Here is a 16,926-nt window from a genome sequence, read left to right as displayed (position 1 = left end):
AATCCCTGTCCTAGAGGTGGGGTGGTGGAGGCAGTTGGAGAAGGGGTGCAGGATAAAGAAGTAATGAGCTAGGAGTCAATTCTAGAGGACTTCCTGGAGGAGGTGAGGCTGGTATAAAGGAGAGAGAGGGAAGGGAAGAGGCAGTCTCGGGCTGCAAGGCCAGGTGAGAGACTTGCAGGATACACAGTCCCCCTCGGGCGGGGCAGAGGAGGATTTCTGCCCCCTCACCCCCTAGAGGCTCTGGATAACTCGAAGGCAGAGAAGTGAAGGGAAGAGGAGTGCGGTCACCCCGGCTCAGTGGCCTGATTGGGGTGGCGGGCGGGGAGGAGCAGGAGGCACTATCACAGGCTGGATGACGGCGCATAGCTGAGCATCCAGGGGCCTGCAGATGAGTATCTGTGGGTCTGTGTGCAAGCGTGTGGGTGGCTGCCGGGGCCGTGCTTTGGGTTTGCGTAAGGCCGTGTGTTTGTGTGTGTGGGCCAGGAGCTGCCGGGACAGAGCAGTGATTGTGCCCAGGCCTGCTCTGCCCCTCGGTGCCTGCCCGCTGTTGCCTGGCTGGGCCCGGCTCCATGAAAGGGGCCGTGTGTTCCTGCAGGGCTCCTGCCCCCTGCCCGGCGCCCCCTGAGAAGTTTGCCGAAGGTGGAGTCCTCCTGGCTTCCCGCCCTTCCTCCCCATGGACCGGGCAAGGCTGTCTGGGCCCTAGGGTGGGGCGGCCCGTCCTTCTTCCTGAGACCTAGGCTGGGGCACAGAGGAGCCTGTGTGTCCTTGCCTGCCAGTCCCCTTCTCAGAGGAGCACAGGAAGCACAGGTCAAGGCCCCCAGCAAGCCCCTCTGGAAGGGCACGGATTGCGCTGGCATCTCCCGGCTCCCCGGGGCACTCCTAGGACAAGCGTGAGTGGGCACCCGGCCCTGCCCTGGGCCCATGCGTGAGGCTGGCTTCCATCATGGTGCCCAACGCTCTGCTGCTTAGCAGGTTCCTGGGACAAGGGGTCACTGTGTGGGGAGGAACTCTGCCCCTCGGGCTCCTCACCCTCCCAGGCCTGGCCAGGGCGAGGTCTCAAGCATAGAAGCCTCTTTCAATCCCAGGGAGCTGCTGGGGTCCTTCTGAGTCCGAGGAACCCCCGTCCCTATCTGTCCCGTCTCTCCCCGTCTCTGTCTCCCTGCCAGCCCTCCCTGCTGCCCGTCCCTGCCTCTGCTTTTCCCTGGTCTCTCCTGGCTCTGTCTTTGGCTCCCCTCCCTCCGTCTCATCCAGGCTGTCACTGGGAGCACCACCCTCTGCCCAAGGGCAGTTTGGAGAGCCAGGCTGGGGCCTCCTGCCTGGGCTGCCCCAGGCCCCACGCTGCTTGGGTGCCGAGTCCCACAGTCAGAGCTCTCTGCAGCCCAAGCCTGCGGTGGGGTGGTCGGCCTCCACCTCCAGACAGACAAACTGAGGCTCAGGGGAGAGGCAATTTGACAGAGGGAAGCAGAAAGAGAGCCTGTGGTTCCCAGTGCCCCGCCTGCCTGGGCCCCACCCCCAGGGACCCCCCACTGCACCCCACTCCCGGCAATGGATCCTTGTGTGCCCAGGCTCACTGCTACATTCCCGGTCGCCCGGGGCAGCCAGGCTGGCCCCGCAGCCAGTGTGCGTCACGGGCAGCGGCATTCCTGGGTGTCTGCTGCCGCCTGACTTTATAAGGGAGAGAGTTTGGGAGAGTTTGGGAGCCCGGAGCCGCCAAGCAGCACAGCCGGTGGGGGGGCTGGGCCTGCAGCTGAGGGTGGGAGCCAGAGACCTGGACCTGTCTGTATTCACTCGCTCGCTCGTTCATTCATTCAATCACAAATACGATAGTGCACCAACAGGGATGGAGAGGACAGCCAACCTGGGAAGATGAGCCCAAGACAGGTGCTAAACAGGGACGTTCTCTTCCACAAAGCCTGGGCTCGGGAATTCAGACCAAGGCCCAGGGAGGAGGTGGAGGAGGAAAGCAAGAGAGACACAGAAGGTGGAATGCTAGCAGCGAGCCCGCGGCTGTGGACAGGACTGAGGAGGGGACACCCAGCCGGCCTGCTGGGGGGGAGGGTGGCCTGCTCTGAGGACAGGCTGGACTTCTCCGCCACAGCCCCTTCGGGTCTGGCAGCAGCGGTGGCACGTCCTGGTTCCAGGTCTGGGCAGGCAGGACTGAGGCCTGGAGAGTCCCCACCAGGGAGTCTGGGGGGCTGGGGGGTGAAGTGCTCTGGGAAGGCCGGGCAGGGATGAAGGGCTCTCTGTCTCCCCTCACGGGGGTAGGGGGGCCCACCCGGGGGTGAATGCCAGCCCGTGTGAGCGCAGGGATGAGACCAGTGCCCTGCCCTAGCAGCCGGACCCTCCGTGGGGTCCCCCGGCCCTCTAGACCTCGGGCTAGATCCCTCCCCTTGCACTTCTAAGGGAGTCCCGCCTTTTTACCACCAGCATTCTGTCCCCAAGCCAGGGACCCTCTGATGAGGCTGGGTGTGGGCTGGACGGTTCCCTCCGACTTGGAAACAGACTACGGCCCCCAGGGCCTGTGCGGCTGGGGCTCCGCACACCGCCCCTGTCATTCAGAGCTGGGGAGCAAAGTGACGCACCAACAGGAGAGCTCAGCCCCACGGCACGCCCGCAAACCCTGCACAGCCAGCGCGGCGGCGCGTGGGGAGCGCGTGTGTGGGCTAGTGCTGCGTGCACGCGGGCCTGGGGAGGCGAGCGCAGGGCAGGTAAGGATGCGGTGCGTCAGGCCCCCGGCCAGCCCAGCTGCGGGCTCTGGGTGCTGAGCTGTGGCCACGGGCCCCTCCCAACATCTGCCTTCCCGCTCCTGGCCGGGGACAGGCTGTCTGCTGTGCTGCACAGGTACTGGCCCCTCCGCCAGTGCGTCCCACAGACACCCCAGGCCCAGCCGTCTAAAGCTGAGTTCCCAGCTTCTCCCAACCCTGTTACCCTGAAGGTAACAAGGGAGAAGGTTACACAGGACACTTCAGGGTCTCCTTGGGGAGACCAAGGGGACAGTATATCTGCCCAGCAGTGACACTGGGTCCCCAGAGCCCAGGCCAGATGGCTCATCGCCCAGTCCAGGGTGGGCTGCCTGGGAGACACTCCCACACCTGCAGGCCCCGCAGTGCTCCCTGCTCTCCAGCTACCTTGACCCCTGCGTTCCAGACTGGGATCCCATAGCCCAGGCCATCCCAGCGCCCGCCGGCTGCCTGCTTCTCTCCTGTCCGGAAAGCTGCTGCCATGTGAATAGTAGGTTAGTTCACAATCACAGGGAACTTATAATAGCAGCCGTCCCTCTCAGGAGACAAGATCTTTTTTTTTTTTTTGAGACAGAATCTCACTCTGTTGCCAGGGCTAGAGTGCCATGGCGTCAGCCTAGCTCACAGCAACCTCGAACTCCTGGGCTCAAGCGATCCTCCTGCCTCAGCCTCCTGGATAGCTGGGACTACAGGCACGTGCCACCGTGCCCAGCTAATTTTTTCTATTTTTAGTTGTTTGGCTAATTTCTTTCTATTTTTAGTAGAGACGGGGTCTCGCTCTTGCTCACGCTGGTCTCAAACTCCTGAGCTCAAGCAATCCTCCCGCCTCGGCCTCCTAGAGTGCTAGGATTACAGGCGTGAGCCACCGTGCCCAGCCAGGAGACAAGATCTTATTATCCCAGAGGAGTGCTGGCACGGCGGGCACCATGGTGCCCAGGGGCAGACTGCTTCCACGTCTAACCTCGCCGAGACCTCTGCTGGGGTCAGGGTGGCCCCGTCCCTTCTTGCCCCAAGAACTCTTGAGCCAAGAGACTCACACTCAGGGTATGTGACCTGTTTGGTGCCTTTCTGGTCTCTTGGAAGGCCAAGGAGGCCAGGGCAGGAAGAGTTTCCTTAGCCATTGGCTGTGCGGTGACCCTGGGCACTGGCCTCAGCCACTAGTCCTCTAACCAAGCACCTGAGTCACCACCCTTACTGAGGCCATATATTGGGGAACATTTGTAATTTAGGGACCCCCCAGAAGACAAGTACCCTCGGAGAGGAAGCAGGGGACAGGTGGGGTGGAGATGCTGAGCTTGTTCCACAGACACTGATGGGGCAGGGCTGGTGCCCTGGGCACCCAGCCACGTGGCCCCAGGGTTGGGCCACGTGGGCCACAGAGGAAGTGGGAGGGGAAAGTGGGGTTTCGATGGAAGCAGCAGCCCACAGTCCGCCCAGGCTGCAGGGCTGGGGCAGGAAGCAGGGGCCTCAGTGGAGGCTTTGTGGGAGCCCTGCTGCTCCCCAGGCCCAGGCGAGGAGGGCGCGGCTGCTGCCGCAGGAGCCGTTCCAAGAGGCTTTTTCCTGCCTTATAATTTTCCTTGTACAGGGAGGGGCGGACTTCCCGGCCCTCTGCACACCCTCCTTTCCCCTGGCTTTCCTGGCCCAGGGGGATGTGGGACCCCCACCTCAGTGGGCCCAGGCTGGGGTCGGGCTTGCGGCAGAGAAGAGAGAGCGCGAGGGACCCTCACCAGGTGGTGGGCCTTCCCAGCGCCCCCAGCGCTGGCAGCGTCCCTGGGAGGTATCTCCCGTCGTATAGGTGAGGAAACTGAGGCTCAGAGAGGGCAGTCCCCTGTGCTAGGGCTGTGGGGAGCAGTAGCGGGGCTGGGACTTAAGCCCCTGTGGGTGTCAGTGAGGGGCGAGGGCCCCATGCGTGCACACACAGCGTGGCTTGGTTGCGGCTGTGGGTCGGAAGTGGGAGTGAGTCCGCCCCTGCCTTGGGAGGAGGGTGTGAGAGCTGGCCCCCTGCCTGAGGAAGACACACTCTTTCCCTTCTTGTCCCCTGGGGCTCCTTCTGTCAGGGTCAGCAGAGGTGGGAGGGAGCGAGAGAGGGAGGGAAAAGCATCTGCTTTCCATGGGTGGTTTGGCAGCCCAGCCTCTCTGGCGCTGGGGCTGGCTGGAGCAGGGAGGGGCTTCTTCAGGGGCTTGCTGGGGATGGCACGTGCCAGAAGCCAGTGATAAGTGCCAGCCCTGCCCACTGGGGGCTTGGAGGTCAGGGAAGGGGGTGGACAGGCAAGGGGTCCAGGCTCTGCCCAGGCGGGAAGCTGCCCACCGGGGGCTGACGGGCCTGGCCCTCCCCTGGGCAGAAGCCAGCGCCCAGAAGCCCAGGCTCATCTCCGAGCCTCCCTCGGCTCTGGCAGCAGAAACTGATGGGGTGGTCGGGGAGGTGCCCCAGGGCTTCCCCCGGCCTGACGGGCTGGGCTTGGAGATAGTGAGTGTGTGAGCTGGGATGGGAGACAGTGGAAATGGTGACTGTCGGTCTGAAGTCTGGTGGCTCAGCTCGTGCACGACAGGCTGCAGGCCTCTTCCTCAGTCCCCCACCTGAAACATGGGGTGGGGGTGGGAGGACCCCACAGACAGAAGTCTCATGTCCAGGGCAGGTGCCTGGGTCAGGGACCCCCACCCCAGCACATTTGTGCACGTGTGTGCACACACTCCCTCTCTCTCCGGCCAGCCCCGCCCCACAGGAGGTGGCTGGCGAGTGGTGTGGTGACTTCAGTGGGGACAGTAGAGCTACCTCTGGCCTAACCGGCCACGGGCCTTGCCAGACGGGAAGCTCTTGAGGACAGGACCCAGGGCTTGTACCCCCTGCTCGGAGCATCTGTTCCCCCAGGAGGCCCATGGACGTGTGCTGATGAAGGAAACGTGAGCCTCTAAAGGGACAAAAGATCAAATGGCGGTGGCATTTGGCCCCACATGAGGGATTTTCTGTTGGGTGGAGCTGTCTCACTGCAGAAGGGCAAAGTAGCAAGCTCCTGGCACTGGCAGTGTGCCAGCAGGAGCGAGCGGCCAGGAGGGTCGTTCAGGAAACCTCAGTGGCTTGCCAGTGGCCCTCTGGGCTAACCAGGCCCCCCAGAGGTCTCCAGACTGAGACCTCACCTCCGGGGCAGGCCTGACTCCTCCCGGACTAGGCTCCTGCCCAGCACCCCCTGCCGGCTGCCTGGATGCCCTCGGCGCGTGGCCCCTCCGCAGTTGTGCCCACCACGGCCACGCTCCCTCTAGCTCCTCCTGCCATGGACCCAGGCACAGCCTCTGCCGATGCACCCACTTCTCTGTCACTAGCACCAGCTCTCCAGGGCTCTGGCCCACTGCCAGCGCCCCAGGCAGCCACACCGGGACACCCACAGGAGCCCTCGAGCCCTCCCTAGCCACTGCAAGCTGGACTTAGTGCCGTCTCTCCCTCCACCTGCTCGCTGGCCCAGCGAAGGCTGCACCACCCACCCGTTGCTGGGCAGAAAGCTGAGCGTCGTCTGGACTAGCTTCCTCCGGCCTCCCCGTAGCCACGCCAGCTAACCCCATGTTCCGTGCACCCTGCCCCTAAATTCTCCTTCAGCTTCACCTCCCCCTCTTGCTCCTCTGTGCTGTCCGCAGGGCAGGTCGCCGCCATCCCTTTCCTGGCTTAATGGATCTCCTGCTTCCCCTCGCTAATGGCAGCCCCAGTTAGCCTAAGCTCCATCACCCTCCCTTGCCTGGAAGCCTTCACTGGCTCCCTATTGCCCCAGGTTCAGGCCCCAAGCCCCTTCAGGGCGGCCCTGAAGGCCTGGGTGCCCTTGCCCCGCCTGCCAGGCTCTCCTGCTCCCCTCCCTCGACACTCCACGCTCCAGCCTCGCCGGACCCCGGGCTGTCCCCATGCACACCTACCTAGCAGGACCCCGCTCGCTGCCTTTGCTCAGGGGACTTCTCCCGTGAGCTCTCCTCTCCTTTCTGCCTGTGAAATGCCCTCGTGCTCCTTCAGGAAGAAAGTCCTCCCCACCTGCTCCACAGCCGGAAGCACCTTCTCTGCACGGGGTGCAAAGACACTCGACGGTGGCCCAGGGCGTTGTGCTGCTGTCACCTCTCTCTCCAATGACACTGCGAGCCTTGGAGATGCCACTAACCTTGCTTGGGGAAGGAAGAAGGAGGACAGGGCCACCAGGGCAGGAGGGGCGGCCACACTGTCCCACCGGCCTAGGCCTCCCCACCTTGTCTTACCTCCCGGCTCCTCTCCAGGCCTCCCTACCCTCCAGGGCCCCAGTGCTCAGAGACCGGGGGCTGGACACAGTGCTGGGGGGGTGGGGGGGAACTGCCCCAGCCAGGGACTGCTTTTCTGGGCCTGCGGTGACACAGTCTGCTGCTTGTTTTTAAAGAAAATAGAACCAGAGCCCCTATTTATAGCTGGAGGCCATAGCCACGGACGGAGACGGTGGGGCTGAGGCTGCACAGCTCCTGCTCAAGCTGGGGCTGGGGGTGGGGCCCTTCCCAGGCCCCCTGCCCCCCTTCCTCAGCCCCCAAGGAAGTGCCTGTGGGATCCTGACAGTCCCTGGGACAGGATGTAGCCTGCGCTTTGGGGCAGGGGAGGGGGACCTGGGTGAGGGGGATGGAAAATTCCTTAGGATTGGTCCCTGGGGCCCAGAGTCCCTCGTGGGAATGGGCGGAGGTGAGGGTCTGTTATGTCTACTGGGAAGGCAGAGGTCCCGGGGCGGGGTGCTGGCTGTGGAGGGAGCTCTTCAGACTGTCACCGGGACTGGGTAAAGGACAAGGGAAAAGAGAAAATAGTGGGACCAGAGAGACGGGCAGACAGACAGAGACAGGGACGGGAGAGGCAGAGACAGAGGGATAAGGATCGGGGGGGAGAGAGAGAGAGAGAGAGAGAGAGAGAGAGAGAGAGAGAGAGAGAGACACGGGCAGGCAGAGACAGAGAGACAGGATGGGGGGGAGCTCTCCAGCCCAGGCGAGGGAGCAGAGGGAGACAGAAGCAGCAGGGGACGATCGAAGGGGGTGTTTCTGTCCCACAGAAGGTCTCCACGGCACCCTAGGCATAGTGGTCAGTGTCTGAGTTGGAGCCAGGCCAGGGGGCAGGATTTAGGTGTTTCTGTAGCCTTCACCTCAGAAGGACAGGCCTTGCCCACCCTCACCTCCCAGGGCCCAGGGCCTGGAGACCCTCTGTTCCTGGCAATCTCAGAGCGGAGGCCCAGGCCTGTTGGAGGCCATGAAACACTGCGGCGCAGAGCCCATGCAGATGGACTTGTCACCAAGATCCCTGGAGGACTGTCTTGGGTAGAGGGGGCAGGGCAGGGCCAGGACCCTGAGGACAGGTCTGGTCCCTGGCTTGCCAGAGGGCGAGTTCCCCAGGCCTGGAGGGGTTAGGAGATGGGGTTGTGGCCTGAGCTCACGCCTGCTGCCAGCCTCTATGCAGACCCCTCCCTTGGTTGTGCTTGTTGGGGGCTGTGGGGTGACTGTAGCCTGGGACATGTGTCATGGAGCCATAGCCACAAGCGGTGACTCAGACAGTTAAAAAAAGGAGCAGCTCCGAGCAGTGAGTCAATTGGCTCTGGAGGGGCTGGGTGGGTCTGGCTGGTACAAGATGGGGTGGTCTGGGTTTATTTTTGGCTGGGTGGGGCTGGGGCCGGGGGTGGAAGTTAGGAACTGGGGGTGGAAAGGAGCCACTACTCTCATCCTGGGAGAGCCCCTAGGCTCTGTGCCAACTTAGGAAAGTGGTTTTGCAATGCCGGGGAGCTGTGGCAGGCTGGGCCACCCCAGTCCAGGCCCCACTGCCCTGCTGTAGGGCCCAGGATAAGCAGCTGGCTTTTCCTGGACAGAAGCACAGCCCCCTGTTCTGTTTCCATGCGGCTTGAGCTCAGAATTTTAGAGCTGACCTAGGAGACTGAAGACCCCACCCAAAGGTCCAGAAAGGCAGAGGGGTCTTCCCAAGGCCACACAGCAGGGCCAGGTATACCAGGGGCTAAAGTGTCATCACACAGCTGGCTCAGGTCTCTACGGTGTCTCCCCTGCCCCAGGGCTGTCATGTCAGCAGTTGGAGGGACAGGCCCCCGCCGGGGGTACCCACCCGTGGAGGGGCTCAGCTGAGCTCCAGATGGGTGGCCAGAAGCACATGGGCCCCAGATGGCCAAAGACAGAACTTCAACTGGGAACCGGCGCTGGATTCCATTAGCACACGTCCAGGCGGTGGGCCGGGCCCTGCCCCAGGGTCTGTGCAGAGGTTACCTCTGTGGGGGTGAAGGCAGAGGGTGGGCACAGTGGGATCTCGACCTGGGGCTTAGGCTCTGGTCAGCCCCCTATCCAGCTGTCACTGCCCCCAGCTGCCTGCCCCACTCTGTAGCCATCTCCCGGGACTCACGTCCCCTCACCTCCCCCAACTCTGATCTCACAGCACACGGACCTCAGGCACCAGCAACACCTCTGACGGGTCCACGCAGCCCAGAGCAGACACGGTCCCTCACCTTCCTCAGTCTGGATTTCTGTTCCTCATGACGCAGCCACCACTGCTTATCGTGCGTGGCGACAGCAGACCCACGGCAACTCTGGCAGGTGAACCACGTCACCTCGCTGGGCCCTGGCCCTTGAGGGGTTGGCAGAGAGCAGGGGCAGACAGGCCTCCAGGGCCCCCAGTAAAGGTCCTGGTATCAGCTCATTCTCTTCTCCCACCCCCTGCTCCGGGCATGGGTTAGTTTCATTTGGTCATTTGTCAAAATGTTGACCGAGTTCCTTCTACACTGCAGTGAACGAGCCCCCCCCAGGGCAGACAGACCCTGGAGAGGGCCCGGGAGGGGCTGTCCCTGCTCCTCCTCACACTGGGAGAGCTGTGTGGGCTCGGACCAGGTAGATGCAGAACCCCAGCCCCTCTGGAGTGGGCAGGCGGCTGCCGGCCGACACCTCCCTTGGGAGCCCACCTCACTTTTTCCATGTCACTTGGTCCCACACAGACCCTCTCACAGGGCCACCTCCTCCAAGCCCTTGCCATGGAGCCTTTCTTAAAGATCCCTAAGCAGAAGCTCCTGCGCTGCCGGCCCTGCCCGCCCCAGGAAGAAGACGGTGATACTAGCGCAACAGCAGCCGCAGGAGCAGACGCTTCCTGAGCATTTATTCCAAGCAAAGCATCTGGCTTAATCCTCAACACATGGAAGAGGGAGGAATTATTCTCCCCATTTTAGAGAGGAGAAAACCGAGGCTCAGAAAGGCCAAGTCACTTGCCGAGGTCACGCATGGAGTGTAGGGCTGGAATTCAACCATAAACTAACGCCCTGTTTTCAACCACTGTGCGTCCGGCCTCCTGCCTCCATGGACAGGTTCCCGGGAAGCGCAGGACTCGCGAAGACAGCGGTGGGCCACAGTCAGGACTGAGGGGCGGGGGAGGAGCTCACTCTTAGCTGCTTGGAGACGTCCAAAAAGGGTGATTTGTTCCTTCCCTGAGCAGAGTGGGAAGTGTGTGTTTGTGTGTAGCTGGGCCCAAGGCCTGCCTGGCCAGCCTCCAGCTGCAGGAGAGCAGGGCCTGGGCCCAGCCTGTGCACAGGGAAGGGACCGGGAGGGGCTGTGTCGTGGGAATAGAGTCCTGGGCCCATTGATATTTATAGCTGGCCCCTCCCGAGACGTGGGTGGGGGAAGGGGTTGCTCTTAGGTGGGAACGGAAGTTGGTCTCTTCTCCCCGGCCCCTTCTGTCTCCCCAGAGAGTCGACTGGCCCAGGCCAGAGGCCCCGCCCTGGTGGTGGAGTGAGGGACTGCGTGTCCTAAGTTGGGGGCTTCCTCTAGGGCTGCTGTGGACGCTTTCCTTGCCAGCGCCGCTGAACGACACTGTGTGGGCGTGTGTGTGTACACATATGCACCTCCTAGGTGTCAGACCGAAGGTGTCAGACCGATGAAGGCCGTGGCCCAGGAGGTGGAGGCCAGGTGAGGCTGAGAAACGCCTGTATCCCCACAGGGATGGGGGACAGGCCCCAAGAGAAGGGCAGAGTGCCCTGGGTTGCAGGGCAATCTGTGCTTAGAAAAGGCTCCCAGGGGCGGTGATGATGTGGCTGAACCTTGAAGGGTTGGGGAAGGAGGGACGGCCAGGTGCAGGGAACGGCTTGAGCAAAGTGGAAGGATGACAGGGATTACGGATTCCAGTTCATCGGCCAGTCTGTGGGCGCAGGGTCTTGAACGTGGGGCTGATCTGTCGGGGGGAGGGAAGGGCACAGCATGGCACAGACTGAGCATCTCTAATCTGAAAGTGTGGAATCGGAAATGCTCTAAAATCCAGAACTTTGTGAGTGCCAGTGTGATGCCACAGGTGGAAAATTTCACACATAAGTATTTAGCATGCACTTCGTCTCGTGCACAAGTTAAAAATATTGTATAAGATTACCTTCAGGCTATATGTATAAGGTGTATATGAAACATAAATGAGTTTGCGTTAGACTTGGGTCCCATCCCTAAGATATCTCATTATGTATATGCAAATGTTCCAAAATCCAACAAAATCCAAAATCTGAAACACTGTTGGTCCCTGCATTTTGGATAAGGGATGCCCAGCCTGTAATGGTGTCTTTGGGCCTGCAGGCAGGTGGCAGGAGGGGCATGCTGGGGTAGGAGAGACCACAGAGCCCCAGGCCTGGCTGCACAGGAAGCTGGGATGGAGTGCTTTTTCCTGGGGAAGGACATCTTCCAGGGGCCCTTGGTCTCTGCCTTCAGTGGAATTCTCTGAAACCCAGAAAGTTTTCAAATTTTTTTTTTAAAGCCACAGAACCCTTTATCGAAACCACATCTTACACAAACCCAATCCATAAACTTATGTTCAAGGTGGACGCGGTGGCTCACACCTGTAATCCTAGCACTCTGGGAGGCTGGGGCAGGAGGATCGCTTGAGCTCAGGAGTTCGAGACCAGTCTGAGCAAGAGCAAGACGCTATCTCTACTAAAAATAAAAAAAAAATAAAATATTAGCTGGACAACTAAAAATAGAAAAAATTAGCCGGGACTGATGGTATACTCCTGTAGTCCCAGCTACTCGGGAGGCTGAGGCAGGAGGATCACCTGAGCCCAGGAGTTGGAGGTTGCTGTGAGCTAGGCTGACGCCATAGTACTCTAGCCTGGGAAACGGGGTGAGACTCTGTCTCAAAAAAAAAAAAAAAAAAAAAAAGGAGCTGCTGTGTGTGAATTGGGTGGGGCAGGCGGCTCATATTCGCCTCCAGGTTGGCTCATTGTAAAGCCCCGGAGCGCCTAAGGCACAGTCTGAAACTCCCTGGTTGGCATGGTGGTCTCCATGCCCCTCTGGGGGCCCAGCCCTGTGCTCAGCAACACAGTGCAGACCCCTGAGCAAGGCGGATGTGATGTGTGCCCCCAGGGAGCTGCTGGTCCAACCAGGGTATAGGGACAAAGGGTAGGGAGGCCCAGGCCCCAATCTGCTAAGGACTCACTGTGGGACACTGAGCCCTGGGCTGGGGCGGCCGGTTTCTGCTGTGAGGGCCCGGAAGGGAGGCAGCCTCACTGACGCGCCGCAGCCGTCTGGCCACGGGAGACCCACACGCTGAAATGTTTAAGCATGAGCAACGGCTGGGCCTGGCTCACACACGCCGGAGCTGGCAAGGCTGGCTCCTCTGCAGGCCGGGGGCTGGCCCGGGCGTGGGTAGGAGCTGAGCAAGAGGAAGGAATGCTCAGTAGGACAGGCACTGCCCTTGGCTGGTCCCACCCATGCCACCAAGCCACCCTGACGGGAGCCCCTAGAGCTCTCACCCTACGTTGGAGACAAATGTGGCTTCATCGGCCACCTGAGCTGTGGGGAGGTGGAGGTGCTTTTTTGAAGGGGATTTGCTTATGTGTGAGAAAGGGGGGCGAGTTTGGAGCGGTGGGGAGGCACTTGCTGGAGGGGTGCAGGGAGACAGGAACAAAGACCCGGAGTCTTCAGGGAGCTGTCTCCCTGCACTAGGGTCCTGAGCCCACTTGTGGGTGGCTGTACACTTGGCTTGAGCTGTGGCTTGAGCTGCTGTTGCTGGGGTGAGTGAGGACACCATGGCCTGTGTGCCCACAGAGTGACTTGGGGGAGTCTCTGCTTTTCTCTGCACCTCAGTTTCCTCATCTGTAAAATGGGAATGTTTCCTGACTTGCAGTGATCTTATGAGGCTGCAGGACAACGTGGTTAGCGCCCACCAGGGATGTCTCTGGAGGTAAGAGCTCAGCGAAAAGACGGCTCCATCCTTTCCCCTGTTTGGAGTTACGGGACTTTCTGAGAAGCGGAGGGAGCTATGAACCCCCACCCCAGAGAGGATCCAAGTACAAAATTGTTCATACAAATTCAGTAACAATAGTAGTGCAGAAAGTTTGAAACCTGCCCCAGGCCTGCACTTGGAAGAAGAGTCTTAACTCTAGAAGGCTCTACAGAACTGGACACATGCCGTGGCGGAGGGCACGTTGGAGGCAAGAGGGAGCTGGGTGCGGCCAGGAGTCGGGGAGAGGGGGTGAAGGAGCAGAGGGACCAGGAGGGAGCAGGCTCCAGCCCCCAACCCCAGACCCCTCATTCATTCGCTCCTGGGCTGGAAAAGGAGCCACAGCTCAGCATCCCAGCCCCCGCCTCGTGCTCACCCCTTCCCCGCAAGGCGCCACGCAGCCCAGGCCTGTGAGGCAGGGGCTTGGAGATCCAGGTCTGAGTGCACCCGTGTGCACGTGTGTGCACCCACATCTGTGGGCTGCCAGCGAATGTGTACGTCAGGGCTATTTCCAACTCCCCTCCCCTGCCCACCCCTCCTGGGCAGCACGCCCAGTTCCCAGACGAGCATATATACACTTCCTCTGCGAGCTGCACACTCCCCTCCGCCTGCCTCCCTCCTGCTGGCATCAGGCGGGGCCCACCTGGTGCGGCCCACCCCCCAGGCCCCCCAGGCAGGCAGCACTAAAAGGCTCTTCTTGTCCTGCCTGGGCAGGCGGATGTTGGGAGGGAGGCTCAGTTATACTTGGTTCTGGAATAGCTTTTCTGAGCCTGGGTGGGCTGGCCCAAGGGCCCTGGCCCATGCCCTGCCCCAGAGGCCTGGGGAAGCACATGTACACACACAAGGCTCAGGGGCTGTCCCTAGCACCGTCGGTGCCCCAAACCATCCTTGGGGCGGCAGGATCTACCCTGGTTCAACTTTTTGCACCTGGTGCCCCTGCAGCGGTGCTCTCTAAGACACCCTCATCGGTTCAGAGCCCCCATCCGGGTAACACACACAAGCCTTCCCTGCCAGGTACTCCCGCCTGCGTCCCACCTGAACCCCTTACATCCTGCCTTTCAGAGTCAGCTCCCCCAGGCCAGGGAAGAGGTGCTCTCTGCCCAAGGCTGCTCCTCTCACTGGAGTGCCATCGCGTTCTTCTCTGCCAGCCCTTGAAGCACCAGCTCAAATCCAATACCCCCATTGCTCGTCCCTCTGCTGGGGCCCCCCACAGGGCTCGGAAGGAGCTGGAAACCACATTTGTCGGCCACACTGTCACAGGAGCCTAAGCCTAGCCCCCCGAGCAGGCTGGGGGCTCTTCCTGGCAGCCGGGGCTCTCTGTGGGATGCAGAGTACCTTTCCTCCTCCCTGGGGCCTCAGTTTCCCTCTCTGTACAATCGGAAGGTTGGCGCAGGTGGTCTCCTAGGGTACTTGACTTCAGTCCAGGCCCCATGACCTGGATGCTCTGGCATGTTGAGAGGAGAACCTGAGTCCCCGTGCAGCTGGGGTGCCTTCCGCGGTGGGACGGCAGTGGGAGCGATGGCTTCCTCAGGCAGGGGCTGCCCCTCTTGCAGAGCCCAGGACAGGCGCCGGCCAGGAGTGGTGCTAGAGATGGGTTGTCGAACAGGAGCTCTCCAGTCCCCTCCCATTTCCAAATCCTTCCCAAAGGCAGGGGTTGGTTTAACCTTATAAAACCCCACGGACACCATGCCACCTACCTGCCCTAAAACCTTTTTTGGCTCCCCATTGCCAACAGGGCACAGGCTATGGGCTTCATTTTGCCATTTAAGGTTTCTGTGCCCAAGCCCAATGGCTCTCCCTGGCCTGTGCTCAAAACATGCCTTCCAGCCTGGCCTCTGGCCTTCCTGTCTCAACACCCCTCTGCTGACACCCCCTCAGCACCTCTGCTGAGGCCAAGCCCCTGCCTGAAGTACTGACTCCTTTGCCAGCCTCCAAGGCTTGGTGCAAGGACCACCCTCTGTCCCACCGCATACTTTTCAGCTACATCTTTGCAAACAACTAGGAATTGCTGCTTGAGTTTTCATCTGCTATTCTGCGTCCTGAATGAGCCTAAGTTCAGCCTGTCCCCTGCCGTGCGCCCCCACGCCTGGCACAACGCCTGCACGCTGCCGGTGCGAGGAAGGTATTTGGGCATGGCTCTCAGCTGAAGCCCAAGGAGGTAGGGGTGCTGGAATCTCTCCTCGGCTGGAGGATGGATGAACCCCAGAAGGGAAGGGAACATCCCCAGTCACCTTGGACATTCCCTTCCCAACTCTCTGGTGGCCTAGCCATTGTCACCCAGACCCTGAGACCTTATGAGATCAGGTCCCTACAGACAGGGAATCCAGCCTGGGGGTCCAGCCCTGACTCACTGCCGGGGGTCCGCCCTGACTCATTCCCCTCTGGGCACCTCGTGATGCCCTCTGGTAGAGGGGCTTCCCCATCCGAAGGGGAGAAGGGTGTGGTCTGGGCCGTTGGAAGGGAGACTCAGGCCCTTCTGCTCAAAGTTGCTCTTGGGAATGGTCCCGAAAGATGTAGGCTGAGGCACTGATTCATACATGGGTAGCAATGACTGATGGGCCCTGAGGCCACAGTTCTTATGGCATAACTAGACCAGGCCTTCGCTAAAGGAAGAATGCTGTAATGTTGGGATTTCTGGCATTGTGACAGAGAGGGGGTGCGTCCTAGCGCCTCTCAGAAAGCAAACTTCCATTCAGTCTCTGCTGGGGTCAGGCACCAGTGTTGGGGACAGGGAGGCGTGGCAGGGGGTTGCTCAGGGCTATCTGAGGGATAAGCTCCCCCTGGGCACAGGGTACCGAAAGGGCGCCAGCCCTGCCTCTTGCTGGAGAGTGGGTGTTTGGTGGGGGGTCCCCTCTGTCACCAACAGGAGTGGGGAGAGGGAGGGAGTGCATTGGAGGGCAGGCGGCAGACAGCAGCACGGGAGCAGGGGAGGGAGCAGGGGTGGAGCTGGGGCGAGGCTGGAAGGGGTAGAGGCTGGGGTGTGTGGGCCCCCCAGGATGGGGCGAGGTGGCTCCCTCCTCAGGTCCAGCCTCGCAGCACTGTCCATTCCTGCCCAGGGCATCTGAGGCGGTACCCACTCTGTCACTGGGTGCCCTCTGGGCACCAACATGGTCACCCCAAGTTTGCCTGGCAACATTGGGGGGCCCCACTGGGAGTCTCAGACAATCCCAACAGGCAAAGCCACACCCTAGGCAATTCCACCCCGGGGCCCCTGGACAGCCTCGGACAGCTAGAGCTCCCGCAACCTGAGATTGCTCGGGGTCCTGCGTCCGCCCCAGGTGGACACCTGGCGACCCCAGCCTGCGGTGGGAGAAGCGCAGCTCCCTTGACTCCAGACCTGGAAGCCACTTCTGGCCCCTCCTGTCCCTTTTCCCTGCCCGAGGAACCCATCATAGCTCCGTCGGGCTGCGTGGGGACTCAGGCCCTTCACTCACCTGTGGATGCGAGTCTGGCCAACACAGCCATGGTCAAAACCAGGGCCAGGGCGGCGGCCGGAGGTGGGGGCCGCGGGCCGGACGGCATCATGCAGGCTGGGCTGCGGGACTGGCGGGCGATGCGCGGTGCCCAGCTGAGTGTGGACACCAGAGCGGAGCTGCAGAGGCTCTGCCGGGCGGGCTGGGCTCCGCCGCTTAACTCCGGGGGCGGGGCAGGCGGCCGCTCGAGTTTCAGGCTCTGGCTCCCCCCGCTGCCCCCACCCTCAACTTTCTTAAAGGGCCCGTGCTGGGCTGCTTCTCCCGGAGAAGGGGTGAGAGGACGCTTATAGCTGGGTCAGACCCAGGCCCCACCCTGGAGATTTGGGACAAAGTTGCAGAGGGGCCCAGACTCCCTAAGTTCTGACCCCAGGACCCCCGGAGACACCCCCTGGAAGGAGGTGTGAGCTGGGCCAGCCCCTCACTTCTCTCCCTTCTGCCCTTGCAGCCGCTGGGGAGACGCCTCCACTCCAGCCTTAGGAGCAAGGACAGGTTCTACCCGCCC

At 61.5% G+C, this 16,926-nt stretch overlaps 1 protein-coding gene across 1 annotated transcript in view; it reads right to left on the bottom strand.

Annotated features, from left to right (window-relative positions):
- CSPG4 (chondroitin sulfate proteoglycan 4) overlaps positions 1–16,473 on the bottom strand; it is a 36,779-nt gene extending 20,306 nt beyond the window's left edge. Inside the window, exon 1 of the mRNA XM_012640573.1 lies at positions 16,386–16,473. Coding sequence (XP_012496027.1) covers positions 16,386–16,473 — 88 coding nt within the window. The remainder of the gene's footprint in view (positions 1–16,385) is intronic.
- Between the last annotated feature and the right edge of the window lie 453 nt (positions 16,474–16,926).

The sequence above is a fragment of the Propithecus coquereli genome, unplaced genomic scaffold, assembly GCF_000956105.1.
Source record: "Propithecus coquereli isolate 6110/MARCELLA unplaced genomic scaffold, Pcoq_1.0 Scaffold155, whole genome shotgun sequence".
NCBI classification, from domain to species: Eukaryota; Metazoa; Chordata; class Mammalia; order Primates; family Indriidae; genus Propithecus; species Propithecus coquereli.
The sequence above is the reverse complement of the archived record's forward strand: the minus strand, read 5'-3'. Positions and strand labels throughout refer to the sequence as shown.